Source organism: Populus euphratica, unplaced genomic scaffold (genome assembly GCF_000495115.2).
Source record: "Populus euphratica unplaced genomic scaffold, PopEup_1.0 scaffold39.1, whole genome shotgun sequence".
Taxonomy (NCBI): Eukaryota; Viridiplantae; Streptophyta; class Magnoliopsida; order Malpighiales; family Salicaceae; genus Populus; species Populus euphratica.
This window is the reverse complement of record NW_011499897.1, coordinates 976,542-999,075: the sequence shown is the minus strand read 5'-3', so window position 1 is coordinate 999,075 and position 22,534 is coordinate 976,542. Positions and strand designations below refer to the sequence as shown.

At 31.6% G+C, this 22,534-nt stretch overlaps 2 protein-coding genes across 2 annotated transcripts; both read left to right on the top strand.

Annotated features, from left to right (window-relative positions):
• Window positions 1-5,435: 5,435 nt before the first annotated feature.
• LOC105132258 (acid beta-fructofuranosidase) lies at window positions 5,436-10,510 on the top strand. The gene is made up of 7 exons (XM_011035625.1): window positions 5,436-6,186; window positions 7,299-7,307; window positions 8,223-9,079; window positions 9,235-9,396; window positions 9,481-9,716; window positions 9,824-9,911; window positions 10,020-10,510. Exons 1-7 carry the CDS (start codon window positions 5,754-5,756, stop codon window positions 10,218-10,220), a joined length of 1,986 nt encoding a protein of 661 aa, XP_011033927.1. The 5' UTR covers window positions 5,436-5,753; the 3' UTR covers window positions 10,221-10,510.
• Window positions 10,511-14,068: 3,558 nt separating this feature from the next.
• On the top strand, window positions 14,069-18,454 carry LOC105132257 (monocopper oxidase-like protein SKU5). The gene is made up of 10 exons (XM_011035624.1): window positions 14,069-14,256; window positions 14,299-14,445; window positions 14,724-14,833; window positions 15,010-15,280; window positions 15,375-15,513; window positions 16,156-16,522; window positions 16,886-17,251; window positions 17,359-17,437; window positions 17,758-17,957; window positions 18,047-18,454. Exons 2-10 carry the CDS (start codon window positions 14,302-14,304, stop codon window positions 18,147-18,149), a joined length of 1,779 nt encoding a protein of 592 aa, XP_011033926.1. The 5' UTR covers window positions 14,069-14,256; window positions 14,299-14,301; the 3' UTR covers window positions 18,150-18,454.
• Window positions 18,455-22,534: the final 4,080 nt, after the last annotated feature.

The following is a 22,534-nucleotide window of genomic DNA, read 5'->3' as shown; positions in this document are numbered from 1 at the left end:
ATTTTAATAGTAAATGCAAGGATATTATGCATTTATATAATAGCATCTAAAGTTAAATGTTATAAGCATATAAGATAAAAAACATGTTAATTTACTATTCATGGGACGTGCATGATTAATTCCATAATCATTATATGTATTGCAGGTTTATTTTGATTTTTTAAATAATATTGTCATTGTTATTGTTATTATATTTACTAAATTTAAATTAATATAAATATTTATTATTGAATAATTTAAAATTTTATTTGGATACATGTATAAGTTTAATATAATAATCTTTGTAACCATTTTAATATCTCAAGTAACTTGTAATATATAGTGACAACTCGATATCAATAAATATTTTCTATGATTTTGTTGTTAAGAAATTAATTATTTTTTATTTGTAATAATATTTGATGAGATGTCATTTTGTGTGAAATTCTTGAAGTTTGGTTACTTTCCTATTTATTTTTTATAGTTTTAAAAGTATTTTTTAAAATATTATATTTTTTATTTTTTTACTTTAAATTAATATTTTTAAATTATTTTAATATAATAATATCAAAAATAATTTTTATAAAATTAAAAAAATATTATTTTAATAATTTTTTAAATAAAAAATAACCACATTTATTTTTAACGGATTGATTCATGTTAGAAGCGGTAGCGCACTTTGTTAGAAACCCTCTGATGTTCATGCCTGCGTGGTAACGTTATGAAATTCCCAAACAAAAAATCATATTGTTTCTTGTACAAAATGTCATGTCAGCATGGATGTGCTCAAATTGATGTTAGAATATATTTTCAAAATTAAAAAACACTTCAGACACAAGCTCAAATAAAATACCTTGATATAAAAGTATTACTCTTTTTCAGGGCCGGAACTAGAGGAGGCATGCAGGACCCGCAAAACATGTTAATTTTTTTATTTAGTATTTAAACATAGAATAATATGATATTTTTATTTTAAATAAATAGACTTTCTAATAATTTATCTTATTATATTAATCTTGGCTTCTCCTATCAAATGCTATCAGCTCCCCGCTGCTCTTGTTGTTCAAGCAAGATTCATCAATAATATATATATATAAAAAAAACAAAAAAACAAGCCTAGAGAATCTCAATAATTGGTTTGCACAGTCAGAGGAAAATTAGGTATGAACCCCGCCAATGGGAGCTGTAGCATAGATACAACCGGATTCCTTCAAATATATATGTAAAGGTTAATGGCTAAGAAACCCATTTTAAAGTTGATTTGGAATCATTTTTTCCTTTTAAGTTTATTTGATGTACAATTAGATAATTAATGTATATTATATATATTTGTCTATTAATTTTTTAAATTAATTCAAAATACATTTGAGATATTATTTTTTAAAATACTATTAAAATTTTAGTTTAGTTTTAGATAAGATCATGGCTTGTCGTTTTTTAAAAAAAAAATCTAGCAGGCATTCCTTTTTACAGGTCATCAAATTTATTTTTTTAAATTATCTGGTTTCTTTTCCATGATTATTTTTATTATTATATAATTATATAAAATATAGTTTAAAAAAGAACAAAGTGATTGAACAATATGAATTCACGCCTTCAGTAGTAAAATTGAGGAGTAAAATTGAGTTAATTTAGATTAATTTAATATATTATTAATTTAATATTTAAATAAAAAATAAAATTTTATTTTTATTTTGGATTTTTCAATCCAAAGAAACATTTTAATAGCTCTTATTGTTATTTATTTTGACAGTCAACAATTATCTTGATTAAACCTGTTTTGTTTATCAAAGTTAGTGTCGTGGTTTAGATATATTGGGATAATATTTAGCATTGATATTTAAAAATATTTTTGAAAAAATTTATAGTATTTTTTATTTATTATAAATTGATATATTTTTGATATCTTTAAATTATTATAATATATTAATATTAAAAATAATTTTTAAAAATAAAAATATATTATTTTAATATATTTTAAAATGGAGAATATTTTAAAAAATGAAAAAACAGATGGCAGTCTAAACCACACATAAAGACCTCCCCCAACACCACTAATTTTTCTGATTTCACGTTATCCTCGAGCGTCAAAAGGACGGGTGGTGATTTAGCAGCGACATAGAACTCTATGATTGGGCCAACTGGGCAAAGAAAAAGAGTGGTTTTTACCCAATGACACGACATCATCATGCCTTGATTCGTTGGAGCTTACGTGGACATGTAAAAAAGAAAAGCACATGTGGGACATTGTTGTGCAAATAATTTATGTGGTCAGATTCTTACGTGTTAAGTTCTCCTAGACTGTCCCGGAAAAAAGACTTTATTTCCAATCACAATCATTTTACGGCCAATCAACCACTAACCATCATGTAATTAAACTAGATCTGGGACCCACAATATTCAAGAAGTTTATAATTGAACTTGGAAAATTAGTGGCATGATTTGGCTTCGGCATCTGTACAGTTGGTGTCCACGTAGGTTGCGTTATAAAATTTCAAACTTTTTTTTTTAAAAAATTAATTTTTATATGTTTTTTTATTGAATTTGATATATTAATATTAAAAATACAATTTCAAATTCCATCGCAGAAATATTCTACATTATATTTCTAGGTGCATTCACGATCCAAATATGCTAATCTCAATCAAAATGTTACGAACAGTTCTCTAGTAATTGATAAATTAACAAATCTCTGTATTTTTGTTCATTTATGTGTTCTTGGAGGCAAACGCATATGGGCAGTGTTGAAATCATATGGGTTTATTCCTCGAGCGTTTATATATGTCTTGTATATTTTGTATTGAGGTGTATATATATATATGTCTTGTATATTTTGTTTTTCTTCAATAATGAGATCGTGGGGGAGGGAGAGGATGACAGATCACATCATGAAAGCACCCACTTAATCCAGAATGGTATGAAGCCTAGTCATCATATGCATGTGGCTAATAACGTTTCCAGTCCAATAATCTATTAGAGTGGACAAATGGGCCACACCCTCTTTGATGGCCCGCAGAAGCTTTTGTTCTAATGGTCATTAAGTAACTTGCGGCCATGGGAGAGCAATCAATCACTTTTCAAATCTGAATCAGCATTTGGTCAATTATTATCTCCATTATTTGAGGGACGTAGTATCCGGTCGGTTGTTTTTTATTTTTTTTAAATATGGTTTTTAAAAAATAATTTTAGTTTTAAAAATTACATTTAATTCGATACATTAAAATAATTTAATTTAAAAATTAAAAAAAAACTTTCGAAACATAACAACAGGACAAGAGTCTTTTTCAAACGATCCAATTGGAATATTTCCTCTGATCTCATTTTAGTTTTTAGTTTCATCTGGAGAGATCTGTCTGAGGAAAGTTCTTCCCCTAGAGTTTTCTGATTGATTCGCAGAGCATCACGAAATTGACTAGCGTTGTAATTTCGTTCAAGCTTTCTCATTGACAATTGTAAGCAATGATGTTCAGCCCTCTACATTATTTTATAGAATCGTCTTCCAATTGTTTTTGAAGTGTCTTGCACGTTTTTTGAAGTCAACCCATTTTTGTTCCCACAGAATTGTTCCGGGGATTAAAAACTTAATTGGGAAGGATGTTACCCATCTTCTTGGATTTACGACTCCATAATCTAAAAATATTTTTCTTGTTTATTATTTTTTTTTAACAAATTCCTCACTTATGTGGATCTTATTTACTCATGGTGAGATTCGTTATGAACGATCACTTTTTGCTAGCAAATGTGAAATCTTTATGAACGATGATCCGACATCCTCCTAATACACATAGACAGAAACACAAATACAATAAACTAACAAAATTTTGAAGTCCAATAAGATTTTCACACATGAAAAATTGTTGGAGGATTTTTAGAGAAAAAAATATTTTTCTTGTTTATTATTTTTTTTCATTCAGTTTAGAAAACTTTTTTTCTTTTTGGTGTTTTTATTTTTTCATTTTAGTTTAGAAACCCTGAATAACTCTATAATTATTAATTAAGATTAATTCTCTTTAATATAAACCTAGAACCAGTATATAAATAAGGTTGTTTAGTTTCTATTTCAACAAATCATATCATAATTATAATTCAAATATAACATAAGAATTAGAATTCCTAACACATTCAAAAATATTTATGTTTTTGATATTTTTTATTGATTATTGAAAAATTATAATTATACTGATTCTAAATAATTAGCAATTTATTTCATGCTTTAATAATACTTATTTTTTAGTTTTATTATGTCATGGACACCTATTTAATATATAAACTACTTAATATAAAACAAATTATTTTATCGTTATTATTCCAAATGAATTTTTTTTTCTGGCTGAAGAATATTTCTACATGTAAAATCAATTCATTTGTTTTTATTATTATAATTTTTCTATAATTAATATTCACATAGTAATACTACTACTATATTTATCAGGTTTCTCTAATATACTACTACTACTATATTTATCAGGTTTCTCTAAAAAAATAAAACGAATAATTAATAATTAACCGAATTTAACACCAATAATAACTTATGGTTATGGTTATGGTTATTAGTTTTTTTTTTTAGTTATAGTTATATCTAAAATTAACCGTAACCATGATTAATCTTTTTCATTCCTATAAACAAATAACAGACTCTTTCTTGTTTTTGTATTGTAAATAATATCCCTTGATTAAATGTGAAATTCAAGTACAGACAACAAGAAAAACGTTTGTTAATATATTTGTGATCCCAATTGAATGGTCGTCGTCTTCCACCCATGAACCATGTCTTCGCTGTTATTTATCACGACAACGTAGTATGCTCGGTTTCTGGCCTTAATTCAACTGGATTGATAGAAAATAATTGATACACACAACAAATATGAATTGTGACACTAAAAACTCAGATAGCCTTTGATTACCATTTCAAGAAAAGAAGCGCAGTGCAGAAAACAAGAAGAGATAGGGTTATGTTGGGTGGGGGTATATAAGACATTGTGAATGCTAATATATATATTCCTTGTTTAATAAATGATAAGAAATAATAATAAATTATCACCACCAATCTTGCAATATTTAAAATAATAAATAGAAATAATTATTTTAATTGTAGTTTATAATAGGTATTTTTTTTAAAACTAACTCCGCTCATTAAAATCATATTAATAAAGAATTTCTATTTTAGCTATCTCCGTTTATATTTTCATCTCCGTCTCCATCACTTTGTCTTCCCCGTAAGGAGATATATAAAATACCGAATAAAAATTATGCTGACAAAATAAAATAAAATTGAATAACCAAAATATTTCTATTTTAGATATCTCTATGTATTTTAAAAATACGCAGGATAATGATATGGGAGGCTGTAGCATTACCATACAATTGGATAACGCCAGCGTACAATATTAATGTCCAAAATCCAAAGCAGGCAAGTGACATGAGGATAAACTCATAAATCGTAGGCAGACACGATGACGCTGTTGGGCCTCTCCATCCACGAAACTCACATGAAATGCCGGGTCCCTTATACTTAACAACAGCTCATGAAAACAATTATTCACTCATTTCTTCGATTGGTCTGACGAATTCTCTTTCTCCTCCAAAGGTCATTTTTACAGCACAAAAACCAGCCCTCCATTGAGAAACACCTCTATATATAGACAGCACTCCTTCATAATACATTACTCTCACACAGACACCACTAGTTCTCTGGTGTCTCCCCCTGCCCTCTCTCTCTGCATAAATTTCGTTCCCGAAAACATTTCTCTCTTTTTCTCCCGTTTACGCCTACCATGGCGGACCCAAGTCCATTGCTTCCAGTTTCCAATTCCTTAGAACCCAACTATAGACCTGTCCCAGAAGTGGCCGTCTCAGCCGGATGTCCGGCGACCCATCTCCGACGATCCAAGAAAGTACTCATCGCGGTCTTCTCTGGGTTGTTTGTTGTTTCTTTGATTTTAGCTACAATTAATAATAACAATGGAGCTCGACGTGTCCGATATCATTCACAAGAAGATGAATATGCGTCCTTGGCTACGCCAAAAGAAATGGCGAAACCCGAGACCTTGTCGCCAGCAGGATCACGTGGGGTATCTGCCGGTGTGTCAGAGAAGGCCAACGTGAATTTGAAGGGAGCTCAGGTGAAAGATTATCCGTGGAACAATAGCATGTTATCATGGCAAAGAACTGCTTTCCATTTTCAACCTCAAGAGAATTGGATGAACGGTATGGTTCGCCCTTCTCGTTATTTCAATTTGTTTTTCACAAAATAATGGTTTACTTGTCCAAAAAAGTGGAATGCCTTTTGGATGACTTGGAGAGAAAATTTCCAAGCACGTTTTAGCAGTTTAAAAAATTCTTAAAAACCCCAACAGCCGTGGCCCTCCTGCTGCGAGACACAATGAACTTTTGGACCGTCCTATCCCGCATTCAACCACTAATTTGAGCTCATGTGGGCCACTGCGTAGGTGGCTATTCCTACACAGTTCAAACGGTCAATGTTGTGATACGTGTTCTATTTGGTTCTGTTTTTGGCCTGTAATAACTTAATTAACAATTTTGTTTTTTGCTAGGCGTGTCTGGTGTGGTGGTGGTGTAATATTTTTTTATTCTTTAATAATTATTTTTTTATATTAATAAATAAAACAATTCAAAAACATGTAAAAATATTTTTTTTTTAAATTGAATTTTTATTAAACTTTCCAAACCTTGCCTTAAACTAGGATCGCCAAAGTACAACGCCAGTGTTATTGAAATATTATTTTCAAAGTTAAAGCGTAAGGACTTCTTAAAAGAGTGATTTAAAAAGAAGAATAATCGGTATAGTTTGAATTATTTAAAATTTATTTACTATTCTGATAAAATAATTAACGTTTGAGTATGACAAGTAGTATTTAATTACTCAACTATAATTTCAGCATGAAGCGTTTTGATTGACATGTGTTGATTTACTTTATTTTAAAGTAAAAATTAAAGCTCTCTCTTCATTTTAAATAAAAAATATTTCTAAGACATAAAAATAAATAAGTTTATAGTTGACTAACTTAAAATCAAACGGTTAAAACATATTTCAATTCAGGATTTTCCATAAAACTACCAAAATTATTATTTGATCATGTGCCTTTCATTTCCTAGTCACCAATACAAAAAATTGATTTAAAGTAGTGATCCTGACGTGTACTCCATGTTATTGTCAGATCTGTATATTTTGCAAACGTGTTCCCTTTGTTATTGCTGAGTTGGTTTTTATGTGATGCTGATTTCCCCCCCTTTTTCTTATGGTTTGGTGCACCGACTTTTCAATGCTTTGATGGGGAATCTTGCACGTTCTGCTTCAGACCCCAACGGTATGACCTCTTTGCCCTCTTCTTTGACAGAGATAAGAACTGAGTTCTTAGCACTAATAAAATTACGGTTCTAAAACGAAGAGAAATACATTGAAAAAAAATTGATTTTTTTCTTTTAATTTATAAAATTCAATTATCCGATAAAAAAACAATACACCAATTGTTTTATAAGGGTTAAAATTGACTTGACCATGAGAATTTAAAGCTAAGTATGAAACATAATTAAAACATAAAATTAACTATAATAATAATTAAAATAACAACACAGTATTTTCTTGGTTTAGTTCGAGGATGTTCCAAAGTTGGACTAGTTACAATAAGCTGACAAGACTGGTCTTATAGAACCATCTAGGAAAATTTAAATTTGATACAATGATTCAATATAAAATTATGGTTGTTTTTGTTTGATGGAGTTTTATCGTATGCTTTGTCTTATTATTTAAATTCATAAACATATCCAACACGTTTCATGTTAGAATGTTTCATGTTAGAATGCAATTATTATTATTATTATATATATTTTTTTGGAAAAGGTAGCAGTATGTTTTAGATTCGTTTTCTGGATATGGATTCAAAACTAAAATAATCCACGACTTGCACGTTATTGAATTATGCTGATTTTTGTCATATTTGCTAGTTTTCTTGTTTAATCAACAAAGAATTTTAAAAAACAAGGACAAATTAGATTATACAAAGCTTAAGACCAATATTGGATTGATAGATTACTTTCCTGAACATGACTAATTCAAGTTTATCCAGCCGACTGACATTGTAATAGTCCCGGGACTGTCAATGACTAGTAAACAATAACAGAGGATCACTTTGAAAATTATACTCCAACAATTAAGGAGGATCAGTTTGAAAATTCAAGCATCGTTCTGTGTGTTAAATCGACTTGTCCTGTGTAAATTACAGGTCCATTGTATTACAAAGGCTGGTACCACTTCTTCTACCAATACAATCCACATGCTGCCGTGTGGGGTGACATTGTCTGGGGCCATGCAGTCTCAAGAGACTTGATCCATTGGCTCCACCTCCCATTGGCGATGGTTGCCGATAAATGGTACGACAAGAATGGTGTCTGGACCGGCTCTGCCACAATCCTTCCTGATGGTAAGATCGTCATGCTATACACTGGTTCCACTAACGAGTCAGTCCAGGTACAAAATCTCGCATATCCAGCAGACCACGATGATCCTCTCCTCCTTAAGTGGGTCAAATACTCTGGCAATCCTGTTTTAGTCCCGCCACCAGGTATTGGTGCCAAGGACTTCCGTGACCCCACAACAGCCTGGAAAACTTCTGAAGGGAAGTGGCGCATTGTAATAGGATCCAAAATTAATAAAACTGGCATAGCTTTAGTCTATGATACTGAAGACTTCATAAATTATGAGTTGTTAAGTGGAATCCTTCACGGTGTCCCTGAAACTGGCATGTGGGAATGTGTGGACTTTTACCCTGTGTCGAAAACAGGTCAGAATGGATTGGACACATCGGTTAATGGTCCTCAAGTGAAGCATGTGATCAAGACAAGCCTGGATGATGATAGGCATGATTACTATGCACTTGGGACTTATGCTGACAAGGTTGGAAAATGGTATCCGGATAATCCAGAGATCGATGTTGGTATTGGTATTAGGTACGATTATGGCATATTCTATGCCTCCAAGACGTTTTATGATCAGAGTAAAGGAAGGAGAGTGTTGTGGGGCTGGATTGGAGAGTCTGACAGTGAAGTCGCCGATGTAAAGAAAGGATGGGCATCTCTTCAGGTATGTTTCATGCCTTCCAAATTGGCTTGATCTTCAGAATGTAATATGAGTTGGAACTTCAGATATGTTTACTACTTGTAAACCCACTTTGGCATTGCTTTCTACGCTTTTTATTCTTTTTAATAATTTTCTGGTTGTACAATGCTACTCTGCAGGGCATTCCAAGGACAGTTGTGTTGGATACAAAGACAGGTAGCAATCTGCTTCAATGGCCAGTTGAAGAGGTGGAGAGTTTGAGATTAAAAAGCAAGAATTTTAACAACATTGAGGTCAAGGCAGGGTCAGTTGTACCGCTTGAACTCGATGGAGCCACACAGGTTTGTATATGTGTAATTTCGTAAACTAAATTATAATAATATCAAGAAAACCTGTTTGACTTACGTGACGAGAACGTGTTACAGCTAGACATCGTTGCTGAGTTTGAGTTAGACAGGAAGGCTATAGAGAGAACAGCCGAATCCAATGTGGAGTTCAGCTGCAGCACCAATGGTGGGGCTTCTCACCGCGGTGCATTGGGACCATTTGGTCTTCTAGTTCTTGCAGATGACGATCTCACCGAGTATACTCCCGTATACTTTTTTGTTGCCAAAGGAAATAATGGCAGCCTCAAAACTTTCTTCTGCACTGACCAGTCAAGGTAATAATAGTGGATCCTCCTGCACTTAAACGTAAAATTTCAGGTTCTTGGAGTGCTTGTGGTTGAGGCTGATTTGATGATCCTCATGATTTATAATATTCCTGTAGGTCTTCTGTGGCAAATGATGTTAGAAAAGGAATTTATGGGAGCAATGTTCCTGTATTAGAGGGTGAAAAGTTATCAGTTAGGATATTGGTGAGTTGAGATAGACTGCTAATTATTGCTTCTTAAATTTATATTATGAATGTTTATCATATGTATGATTAATGGAATCATCAATCTGACTCTGTGGATATGAATTAGGTGGATCATTCGATAATTGAAAGTTTTGCTCAAGGTGGTAGGACGTGCATCACTTCCCGGGTTTATCCGACGAGGGCAATCTATGGTGCTGCTCGGCTGTTTCTGTTCAACAATGCTACTGAGACTGGCGTCACTTCTTCACTCAAGATATGGAATATGAATTCAGCATTCATACGCCCATTTTCTAATGAACAACAGTAGCAATGCCTTCAATAAATCAATCCATTTTGTACGATAGTCTTCTTTTTTACTACATTTTGTATAAAGTTCTCCATCTCATGTATTTCTTTCTCTAGCCATCAGCTGGTGAGGAGGTAAAATACAATGATTGTCTGCCATTTAAATTGACTTTGTCCTGGAGGCTTGGCATGGTGATTGTAGCCATGCTCTTCAGAGCCCATGATTGATTCGGTTATGTGTCAAGAAGCCACCACAAGTGTAGAATTGGCTTGCTATTCTTGCTACTTGAAGTTACACATTATTTAAAGGCATCTATATTGTGTCTCGAAATATTTATTAGATTAAATTTATGGAGTTGTTATTATAGTTGTTAAGCCCAGCTTGAATCCTGGATTAATCTAGATTAATTTGATAAAATTAAAATAAATAAAATTTTAATATCTCACATAAATTATTTGTAGACCATACTTATGAATAAAGGTTATAAAAAAAAGAAAAGTGAAACATGAAATATAATATAGTTATCTAATATAAAAGAATTTAAGAAATAATCCAGATAAAAAAAAAGGAACTATAATATACTTATCCCATATCAATTTCATCCCACATCAATTTCTATATATATATACATGCAGACTATAAAACAGAAATGCAAGCTATCTTGGTGGGCTTCATGTAGAAATTTATGATGTTCAATTGCATCCATACTGGACCTTTGATGATGTCTTCAAATTTGCATTCAAGGTAGAAAAGCAGGATAAAGCAGGAGTAATTTGAGAAAAGAAAGCCCTTTAGAATGGAGTCCTATCATTAAAACCATATTAACCTCAAAGATGACTTATTCGAGGGTAGCTCCCAGATATGATCACACTTATCAATCTAACTATCATGCTAGTTCACATACTAATTCAAAGAAGTGTTTTAAGTATTGTGCATAAGGTCATATAGTTGCAAATGATCTAAATCAAAAAAATTATAAACATTCGAAAAGAAATTTGAATTTGACTTTCCTAAACTATAAGGACAACCTGAACAATAAAGAGGAATCACTTATGAAGACGAGGGAGAGATGCTTAGTACCTAAAGGAGTTTAAGTGTTGTTCTTTCAAATGGTATTTTCCATACTCATTGCACTTCTCAGGAAAAGGTGTTATAAAAAACAGAGGAAGTCGTGAAAAGGTTTTCTTAAAGAATATCATGGAAAATCTGAAGGTACCGAAGACCATTCACGTTCGTCCAAGCTCAAGTGATTGCATATCCGAATTTAGATGAAGTTAAATAAAAAAATATAAAGATATTGCTATGTGTGATGTTGGTTACATGGATGTTTTTCATTTACTGCTTGGTTGATCATAGCAATACAATATATAAGGGCTATCCATTATGACTCAAAGAATACATGTTCTTTTATCAAAGATGGGGCAAAAGCTCCAGTATAGAAAGCCATATTAAACGTTTTCAAAGTGAAAAATAATTTGCTATCTAATTCACAACTCGCTATCTAATATGACAGATGCTCCGTTGGCAAATGAAGAAAATGAGACAAGGAAAGTGATTCCAACTATTTTGCAGCATGTGCTTCATGAGTTTCAAGACGTTATATTTCACCAAGTCTTCCTCCGATACAAGAGATTCAACATTGCATCGATTTTATTCTTGGTGCTCTCATTCTCATAAATTTTCCTATAGGATGAGTCTTAGGGATATAAATAACTACAAAGTTAAGTTAATGAACTCTTGTCTAAAGATCAAATATAAAAATTAATGAAAGAAAATAATGAGAGACTAAATTGAAAAATAAAAAAAATAAGAAAAAAGATAATTTTTTAAAATAATAAAGACCAATATTGGATAGAAAATAAATAAAATGAAATATTGAAAGATAAAATTTAAAAAAAAATCAAGAAAAGGATAAAAAACAACAATAAAAAAATAAGAATTTTATTTGATATAAAAAAATAAAACCAATCAAGAAAAGGATTAAAAACAACAATCAAAAAAATAAAAATTTTATTTGATATAAAAAAATAAAACCAAATAGTAAAACATAAAATTGAAATAACAAATGAATAAAAAGAATAGGGACAATAATTGAAAAAAAAATAAATAAGTAGAAGGATAACTCTATATTTTGACTAGCTCAACACGAATTTCAAATAAAAAGAGGAAGGAAATAACTTCATTGTCACTAAAACAACATGAATTTTACTAAAGATACAACCACTAAACACTTAAGACAACATAATAGTTGAATGATTTTGGTCATCAAAGAATATAATGACGTTTACTTAATGAACCATGTATTTTATATAAATATTTTATTTATTAAAATATTGCTTTATCTATAATTTAAAGAGATTATAATAAAATAACAATAATAAAAATACTAAAAAATCCTAGATGCCTTATTTAATCTCAAAGACAATGAAATAATTTTATTGTTTATAAAAAAGAAAACAACGTAAAAACCCCTCCTAACCCTTTTACATTTTTATTTGGTTTTAAGGGCAGCTATGTTATTTCTGTTCAAAAAAGTTGATATACAATTATAATCCAATAAATTTTATATTGACAAATAAATTTCATAAAAAAACTATTTTACACCTCAAATCAAACAATTTATTTTTTGTCATAAGCAATCCGCAATCCAAGGAGTCTATCCCTACGGTTTCCTTGGCTTGGCGTGACTAGCGAGATTAAGATCACGACAACACGTGAAATCGAAATGATCCACACGAACTTTACTTATTAGACAAGACATTTAGAGAGGGAACCATCATTTGGCTGATGGGCCCCACGAATAACCATCGCATCTCTGCTCTCGTTTTTCCTCCGTCACAAGTCATAAAGAGAAGCTCCTTTACTTAACTTCGGTAGTTACGGATGAAGCCCACCAGCAGAATCCAATCAGCTGGATGCTTCCCTCTTTTCTTCTTCTCGTTTTTTGCATTTAAGAGATGAAAGAAAATCTCAAACTCAACAAGATTTATGATTTAATAGTTGAAAAATAGTTCCCTCCCCCCGTAGTTTAGTTTAATAAAACCAATTTTCTCAAGCAATAGCCAGCCTGTAACTTGAGCCTGCAGGTTTGCCAAGCTGTCTGACTGCAGTGGCTGGTTTAAATTATGATAAAGAAACATACGCTTGCTTGCTCTGCCGAGCGATGATCACCTCCACGTGCAGGACAGCTGCTCGTACAAAGTTTTTGTTCTTCTCTAGAAAGGGGTCGATTTTAGTCTGCAGAATTCTTCCCTGTCAAGTTCTCGACCAAAACGACAGCCTGCGACTGTTTTTCACTTATTTTATTTTGTGAAGATTTCTTTCCTGTAAAAAAGAGGTGTTATGTAACTGACGGACAGTAGAAAACCTTTAATAAGAAATTACTGAGGTAAATAATTTATTGTTTAAATATCAAATAAATAATGAGCCGTGAAAATAACATTTTAATTTTAAATTATAACATAGCTAACAGTATACGGATAACATTATGAGCAAAACATTTTCCACACACAAAAAATAATAATAATAATAATAAAAAAAAAACACACAAGCAGGGGCCATTAGCTTTCACTGGCTGGCAAGGCATGTGGTATTTTCAAGGAATCTGAACGTTGGGGTCTTGGAGAATCGACAATGGTCAAAATTTTATGAATTTGATTTTCATGTGTGAACTGGCTACTGGCTGTCACCCCGTTTCTCTCTCCCGACAACTACAATTCTATGCTTGCCCTTCCTCTCTCCTTCACACATGAATTATGATGACTGGTTACCGACAAAAAGCTTGGGGATCAGTCACAGTTTGCACTTTTTACTCATTTCTTAACTAAGCCCAAGAAAAAAAAAAATAAAAAAAACCACCACTAAAATAAAGGTAAAGTGAAATACAGCCGTTTCTCTACCACTCTCTCTCTCTCCAAATAAAATAGACACAAAATCTCGCATCAGAGGCTCTAGTTTCTTCCCCTTCTCTTCCCCTATCTTGTAATGTAAACGTAACCAAGAGAAAAAACTTCGGCTCTGAGATTTTGTTTGTAATTGAACATCAGAAGCTGTTTAAAAAATGGCTTTGTGTAGCAAGTTTTTAGCTTTGTTTCTTATCAGAATGGCTTTGTGTAGCAAGTATTTAGCTTTGTTTCTTATCCACACTTGCTTGCTCTTGAGCTTGTGTTCAGCTGCAGATCCTTTTGTTAGCTATGACTTTGAAGTCTCTTACATCACTGCTTCTCCTCTTGGCGTGCCTCAACAGGTTAGTCCTTTAGATCTCTCTCCCTTCGCTTTCCTTTTCTACATTTCCAACTCCTTTTACACTACTTTCAGTGGATCTTTTCATGTGAGTGTACTTGGTGTTGATTTTTGACAAATGGGTTCGCTTTAGTTTCTCCACAGTTTCTATCTTTAGCTTCAGATCTGCTAAGTTTTGCTTAGGCAGTTACTGCTTGAAGTTGATGCTGTGGATTTAGCTAGGCGAGTAAAATGAGCTTGTGAGTGATGCTGAAATGGTGTTACTTTGCATTTTCTTTTCAGGTTATTGCTATAAACGGGAAGTTTCCTGGTCCTACTATCAATGTGACCACCAACAACAATGTTGCTATCAATGTTAGGAACAAACTGGATGATAATCTCCTTATCCACTGGTGTGTTTCTTTCCTTGCTGCATTTTTGCTGTTAATTTGAATCTAAGTGTGAACAGAAGTGGTTCACTGTTCTAACTTTTTTTGGCTGGTGAACAGTGAAAATATGAGGCGATTTAGAGTCTAAATGGTGATATATACTTCTTTTAGTGACTGGAATTTGATGATTGATGACACAGGTCTGGAATTCAACAAAGGAGAAGTTCATGGCAAGATGGGCTTCCTGGTACTAACTGTCCAATTCCTCCGAAGTGGAACTGGACTTACCAGTTTCAAGTTAAAGATCAGATAGGGAGTTTCTTTTACTTCCCTCCTCTCCATATGCAAAGAGCTTCTGGTGGATTTGGCAGCTTTATTATAAACAACCGGGCTATTATTCCAATTCCTTTTGATACTCCACATGGGGACGTTGTCATTTTGATTGGTGATTGGTACAAAAGGAACCACACGGTTAGTGTATAGCATGTTGAATTTTAATAGCCAGGATGCTGATGGGAGTTTGGAATACATTGTTTGATGCTGAATTTTGTTTTTTGGATCGAAGGCTTTGAGGAAGGCTCTTGATGCTGGGAAAGATCTAGGGATGCCAGATGGAGTTCTTATTAATGGCAAAGGTCCTTACCAATATAACGCTACACTTGTCCCTGATGGCATTGACTACGAAACCATTGAAGTTCAACCAGGTGATTAGTTTACATTTTATATTTTGACATAGATCCTAGTAGTAGCTCCATCCTTGTTACTGAATGGAATTGCTCTCTTCCTGTGTTAGAATTTATCCTTGAGTAGCGCTTCTCCACAGCTTTTACACCTTTAAAATTGGGTACACTTATGTCCTGCTAGTTGCTCATTTCTCTGATGGTTGCACCGTGCTGTATTTTTTTTCGAGTTAAGTTTGATAACCGTAATTAGACACATACCATTTACCATCTCTTGATGGGTACTATTGTGAGATAACTTATGGGGTAAAATGATGATAGAGGGGGGATGGGAGAAGTACTAATAATGTAGATGTTGATATGTACATTAATTCGGTGAAGTACCCATTTTCAGTCTATCATTGGCCTCCAAATTTGAAGGTAGAAATGGTTTTAAATGATTGACTGGTTCAAGAAATATGGTAGTTTGAAATGACTTAATGCATCATGTTAATTATAAATTTGATTGGACAGGACACAACTTTCAACTTGATAGTAATAAAAAATTTAATGCATCATGTTAGAATGAAACTTCCTTACTACTGTTGTTCTACTGTGTTACTTATGATGGAGTTCCTAAATATCAAGTTCACACTTCTAAATAATTGATTTTGCTATATTGGACAGGAAAAACCTATCGCCTCCGTGTGCACAATGTTGGAACTTCAACTAGTTTGAATTTCAGGATCCAGAACCACAATCTGCTCTTAGCTGAGTCAGAGGGATCATATACAGTGCAACAAAATTATACCAGTTTAGATATACATGTAGGACAATCTTATTCTTTTTTGGTGACCATGGATCAGAATGCAAGTACTGATTACTACATTGTAGCTAGCGCAAGGTTTGTGAATGAATCACAGTGGAAAAGGGTTACTGGTGTTGGAATCTTGCATTACACAAATTCCAAGGGGAAGGCAAAGGGTCCCCTTCCAGAGGCACCTAATGATGAGTTTGACAAAACATTCTCAATGAACCAAGCAAGATCCATCAGGTTGGCTTCTATCGTGGTTAAAATGCCTTGCCTCATTGTTTTTATACTAACCAGTACTTCACAGTCACGTATTGAAGCAGAATCATTGTGTGGGAATTCTGAACTCTATGAATGCTCTGTTTAAAAATTTCATCTTCTCCTGTAAATATTATTCGAGCTCTGATTTGAGAAAAAAATGGCTTTAAAATTTGAGAAAATAGAAAGCCTTAATAAGCTAGTTATTCCATGCTCCTCAAAAAAAAAAAATGTTTTAATAACCTGCAATCCAATTTTAGCAGAATTTCATAGTTTTAATAGACTTTTCACATTATTAGAAGCTTTGCTTGTGTCAACTCTTAAGGATTATATGCTCAAACTATGCAGATGGAATGTTTCTGCGAGTGGTGCACGTCCCAACCCACAAGGCTCATTCAGATACGGCTCAATCAATGTGACTGATGTTTATGTATTGAAAAATAAGCCACTGGTAAAAATCAATGGGAAAAGACGAGCGACTCTCAGTGGGATATCATTTGTCAATCCTGCTACTCCAATCAGGCTTGCAGACCAGTTCAAAGTGAAGGGGGTGTATAAGCTTGATTTCCCCAACAAGCCCTTAACAGGATCATCTAAAATGGAAACATCAGTGATCAATGGAACATACAGGGGATTTATGGAAGTCATTCTGCAGAACAATGACACCAAGATGCAGAGCTATCACCTAAGTGGATATGCAGTTTTTGTTGTGGGGTAGGAATTCATTTCCATCCCGAAACACTACATTACATCCATCCATGTGTTTAAAGGGTTTTGGGAATGTACATTTAGTCACCTGCACTTCATTTGATTTATTTCAGGATGGATTATGGTGAATGGACAGAGAACAGCAGGGGAACATATAATAAGTGGGATGGCATCGCACGCTCCACTGTCCAGGTATGCTGTTGAAAGATTTATATTCTCAATCTTATTCAATGCCTCTGAAACTCTTGGTTATGTCACAATTTTTAGCCATCAATTTTCCTCTCCCCCCAAAGATTTTCTATCAAATCTTCAAGTTTTTTTAGAAAGATTGGGTTAGCACCTGAAAAAGGTAAAGCTTAAACTATCTGCTAGCTAGTCAGTACTCATTAACTGGTGGTAACGGTACTGACATGCCAAAACCAAGAATAAACTAATCAATAGTGCAGACTTTCCATATAGTTATCGTCCTTGTTTGCAACTGGATTATAATCTGAATCTCCTAATCTGTCCAGGTTTATCCTGGAGCATGGACGGCAATTTTGGTATCGCTTGACAATGTTGGAGTCTGGAACCTCAGAACAGAAAACCTTGACTCCTGGTATCTTGGCCAGGAAACGTATGTCAGAATTGTCAATCCGGAGGAAACTAACAAAACCGAGTTGCCTATTCCAGACAATGCCCTCTTTTGTGGTGCACTTAGCAAATTCCAGAAGTATAGACCATTGTTCTTTTGTTTCTTACATTCTTCTAATCATCTCACAGGAGTGACGTGATCCTGATTGCACATTTTCCTTCTTTCAGGCCACAGGATATTTCTTTCGCCGTATCAATCACAGGTAACAGATCAAAGCTGTTCTTCACCCTGCTGATGGCCGTCTGTGCGTTGATGTCCCTTTTTGGCTGATGTTCCCTTGGGACATCTTGCCATCCACCGTTGCTTGTTCGAGCCTCTTGTTAGTGCGGTTTGTGGTTGTGACTTGTGAGTGCTCTTTAGGTGTGTAGGCCCGTCGATAAGAATCTTCGGTGATTTTGACATGTATTTTGGTCTCCTCCCTGGGTTTCTTTGTTTAATTTATTGGGATTATCATTCTTTTAATACCTGTAATTTATGCGTTGATGGAATTCATCAAATCTTCAATACAGTACATTTGACTAATGTAGTTTTGCATGCGTTCCTCAATTGAAGCAAGTAGTGATCTTTCTTTTTCACTTTCAAACTGTCAAGAGACTTGACTTTTGGTTCTCAGGCAGGAACCATCCGACACCAAATGGGCATTCTACTAGAGGGTGCAATGCCGCATGATAATTCTTATAGCTAATTTTTATTTAATTTTATGTAATTAAAATAAATACCTGTAATAGTTTGCACGATTTAAATTCTTAAGAGGAGAAAATTGCATTTCTTATATTGAAGTCCTCCCTTTTTGTTGCGGTATTTTTTTTTTCGATGAAATTCTTTATTTATTAAATAGCATTTGCTAGAATCCAAATAATTTAAAATGAGGGACAGCATCTATTTCTTGAGAAGAAACTCTCATTTTCTTGTTACTGACTTTTTTTTTTAAAAAAAAAAGCATATCTTTTTCATTAGCAATTATTTTTTTTTTTTTTTGAAAAAAGCATATCTTTTTCATTAGCAATTATTTTAACTATTTGTTGGAGCTCATATATAATTATTAAAAAAGTTTTTAAAAATAGCTATAAAAAAATTTAATCTTGATTATTAAGGAAGGGACAATCAAATTATTTTTTAATTGTAATTATTAATTAAATAGAAATTTATTTTAAATTAAAAAAAGGTTTTGGGTCAAGGGGGCTAAACCTACACTATTTTTATTTTTCTAAAAGATTAGGAGGTCTGGCTCAAGCAATTTTTATTTTCTTATTAAGCTTAATTAAAACTAAAAAAATCATCTCATCTTAATTTTTACGCAGGATGTATAAAAAACCAAAGAATAATTAATTCATGAAATCATATAAAATTATCACTAAAAAATATGTATGTTAGTCTTATTTGAATATGAGGCTCATATATAATTATTTAAAAAATTAGTGCAACTATAACCATAAAAAATATAAACTTATTTAAAAAGTTCTAACATAATCAAATGATTTTTCAAAATAGAATTGTAATTTTTAATTTAAATAAAAATTTATTTTGAATTAAAAACCCAAGTTTGTTTTGGGCCTAGAAGGCTTAGACCCGTGTCAGTGGCCTTAAAAATGAAAGACCATGCGTTTGGGGATGGACTGGGCAAACAAACCTAGTATTGTTCTTTTTTGTTAATTGAGCGGACACCATGTTATGTGCTCAATAAAAAATTCCAGCAAACGACATACGTGGCAACAATTTGTTTGCCACCTTGGACGGCTACAAATTTGAGGCTTGATTTTTGGTCTTCGAGAGCTCAATTTTCAACATGTTTATACTTTCGAAATACCACTAAATAAATCTCAATAATTACATTTCCAACCCCCAAAACACCTCCTCGTCACTTCAACTATTGAAAATCAAAATAAATAAAAAGACTTCACGTGCTTTGATCTTCATGTTTTTTCATGGTGAAAGGCTAAAAACACCTTTATTGAAACCGCCATCTTCAATAAGAAGCCATTAACATCAAGATTGCCTCTTTTTTTTTTTTGTGATTGAAACATAGCCAATCAAAATATTTTGTCGACGACTTCCTCTTATTTCTTAGAATCAAATGACTAAAACACCATGAAAATGAAGTATCATGAGGACTAAAATATAAAAATAAAACTATAGGGACTAAATTTGAGAAATACAAAAACTCTAGGGTTCAAAGTGTGCTTTTCTACACCTAATGATCATTGAAAAAAAAAAAATTGTACAACGTCTATGGTGTTACTGGGCATAGGGCAACAATAAAACACACGCCAATTAATATATTTTACTGGTTGGTTACTTATGCGCTGTTGCTGAGAAACTTTTTACCGTTAATTCATTTAAAATTTAATTTAATTTAAAAAAATAATTTAAAAAATAAATTTATTTTAAAAATATTATTTTAAATATTAAAAGTAATCCATGTAACCTGTAACACAAATCATAATAAAAAATATTTTAAATTAATATAAGTTAACTCATCAAATCTAAATAACTTATTATTGTGTAGTTTCAATAAATTTTTTTAATATATTTTATTTAATTTTATAATAATAAAAATAGACATAAGGAAGATAACAAATATAATTTCAGAAAAAAATATTTTTTATGTCAAAATTATCTTTTTTTATTCATGAAATTTTATTTGTCTCGACAATAAAGCAATTTTTTTTATTAGAACATAGTTTATTAAAAATAAAGCAACACCAATATGATAAAAAAAAAAGGAAAAACTATAACACTTTCAACTAAAAAAGAAAAAAAATGCTTATTTGTTTAACCAAAAGTTTGAATTTCTGAAGTATTTATTTTTTATTTTGATAAAAATATTTTTTTAAAAAAATATTATAATTATGGAGGATCACTTTGAAAATTATACTCCAACAATTAAGGAGAATAATAAATCTTAGAAAATTACATGGTATATCTACATAAAAAAAAGCTAAGACAATAAATATTTTATTCTTATTCAATATCAATAAACAAATTATTTTAAAATTTCTGCATATTAGGTCAATACATAATTATTTATTAAACAATTGATAATACCATAATAAAAACCCTAATTTTATTTAAAGAATGGTGTAAGTTTTTATTAGTAGCATATTTCTTGAATAAAAGGTAGCGAGAATTAAAAACAAGGTTTGTTAAAAAAATAAATCATTAGGAATAAATAGGAAAATAAATACATCTTCAATCTAAACCTCATTTTTTTATATTAATGTATCTTTTTAATTTTTTCAAAAAAGCACGTTTTTTTTCCGCTAACACTATGTTTTAAACAACAACCTATCATGATTTCAAAATCGGGTTAAAATAAAAAATATTAAATAATGTCTCAATATTTTTTAGCAATTTAAAGCAGAAGAAAATTAATTAATCGATAAAATCAAGTAAGAAATACAAAAAAATAACAAAAAAAATTACATTTTCATTGAATATTCATGATAGATCTTTTAATTTTATTTGCATATTAGGTATATAATAATTTAAAAATACATTCCCATAAAACCTATAATATTACTTAACAACTGTGCCAAAATTAAATAATAATTTAAATATTTAATTTATAGAGCATTTCGACCCAAACCTATAAAAACCATAACAAGAGGTGGCTAGCCTGCTTAATTCGTTTTTTTTTTTCTTTTTTAATGTTCAAAGATAACACGTCACTTATTATTTTATTAAAAAATATATAGATAACACATAGTATACTTGTTCAGTTTTTGGTAGCTAGAGAGGTGGCTAAAAAGTAAGGCTAGGGGTTTTTGGATTAAAATTAAAAAATATATAGATAACACATAGTATACTTGTTCAGTTTTTGGTAGCTAGAGAGGTGGCTAAAAAGTAAGGCTAGGGTTTTTTGGATTAAAAAATTAATTTTCACTTAAAAATATCTAATAAATACCTTAAAAAACTTAATAAATTAATTCCTAACCCCAAAATACCCATAAAAGATAAAAAAAACACAAATTTAATATGTAAAAAAAATCTTTTTAAACCTGATGTACTTTTTATGATGGGATGGAATCTTAAAAACTTTTCAATAACACTCCTCTAATAAAGAAAAATCCAATTACATCAAGATAAACAACTTTGATAACCAGAATATGACCGACTAACCATTTTCCTTTTTTCCTTCAATTTTCTAACAACATTTTCTTTTTTCTTAAATTTCAGGGAAATTTATGATTGTAACGCAAAACACTTAAAATGTAGGCATCAAAATAAAAAAGAAAAAAATACAGGGACCAAACTATATTTTTATGCACCCCAAGAACTGCAAAAGAAAAAAAAAACTGCCTCTTCGTTCCTGTATTAAATTTGGTGTTTGTTATTTTAATTTCTTTGAAGTGACAAATGAATATCTGACCAAGTAAAATTGAGAATCAATCCAAAAGAAAAACTTATTTTGACATTGAAAACTAAATGTAGCACGCAAATCAAAAAAGAATTATTTGGTTTTAAACCATGTGAAGATAACGTACAAGGATAAAATTAAAAAAAAAAACAATTCGGGGATCAAAACAAACAATCGCTTTGAAAGGAAAAAAAAAACCAACTAGGCATGATGGAGCCATCCACAGTGCATCTTCTTCTGGATCGATAATAAGAGAAACAGTAAGAAGTTGTTTTTGTTTTATAAAAGTTTGTAGTGT

Coding starts and splice junctions, on each gene's coding strand:
- LOC105132258 (XM_011035625.1), top strand. CDS start 5,754: ATGGCGGACCCAAGTCCATTGCTTCCAGTTTCCAATTCCTTAGAACCC. Junction 9,080..9,234: donor AAGGATGGGCATCTCTTCAG/GTATGTTTCATG, acceptor GCTACTCTGCAG/GGCATTCCAAGGACAGTTGT. Junction 9,397..9,480: donor AACTCGATGGAGCCACACAG/GTTTGTATATGT, acceptor AACGTGTTACAG/CTAGACATCGTTGCTGAGTT.
- LOC105132257 (XM_011035624.1), top strand. CDS start 14,302: ATGGCTTTGTGTAGCAAGTATTTAGCTTTGTTTCTTATCCACACTTGC. Junction 14,446..14,723: donor CTCTTGGCGTGCCTCAACAG/GTTAGTCCTTTA, acceptor TTTTCTTTTCAG/GTTATTGCTATAAACGGGAA. Junction 15,514..16,155: donor AACCATTGAAGTTCAACCAG/GTGATTAGTTTA, acceptor TATATTGGACAG/GAAAAACCTATCGCCTCCGT.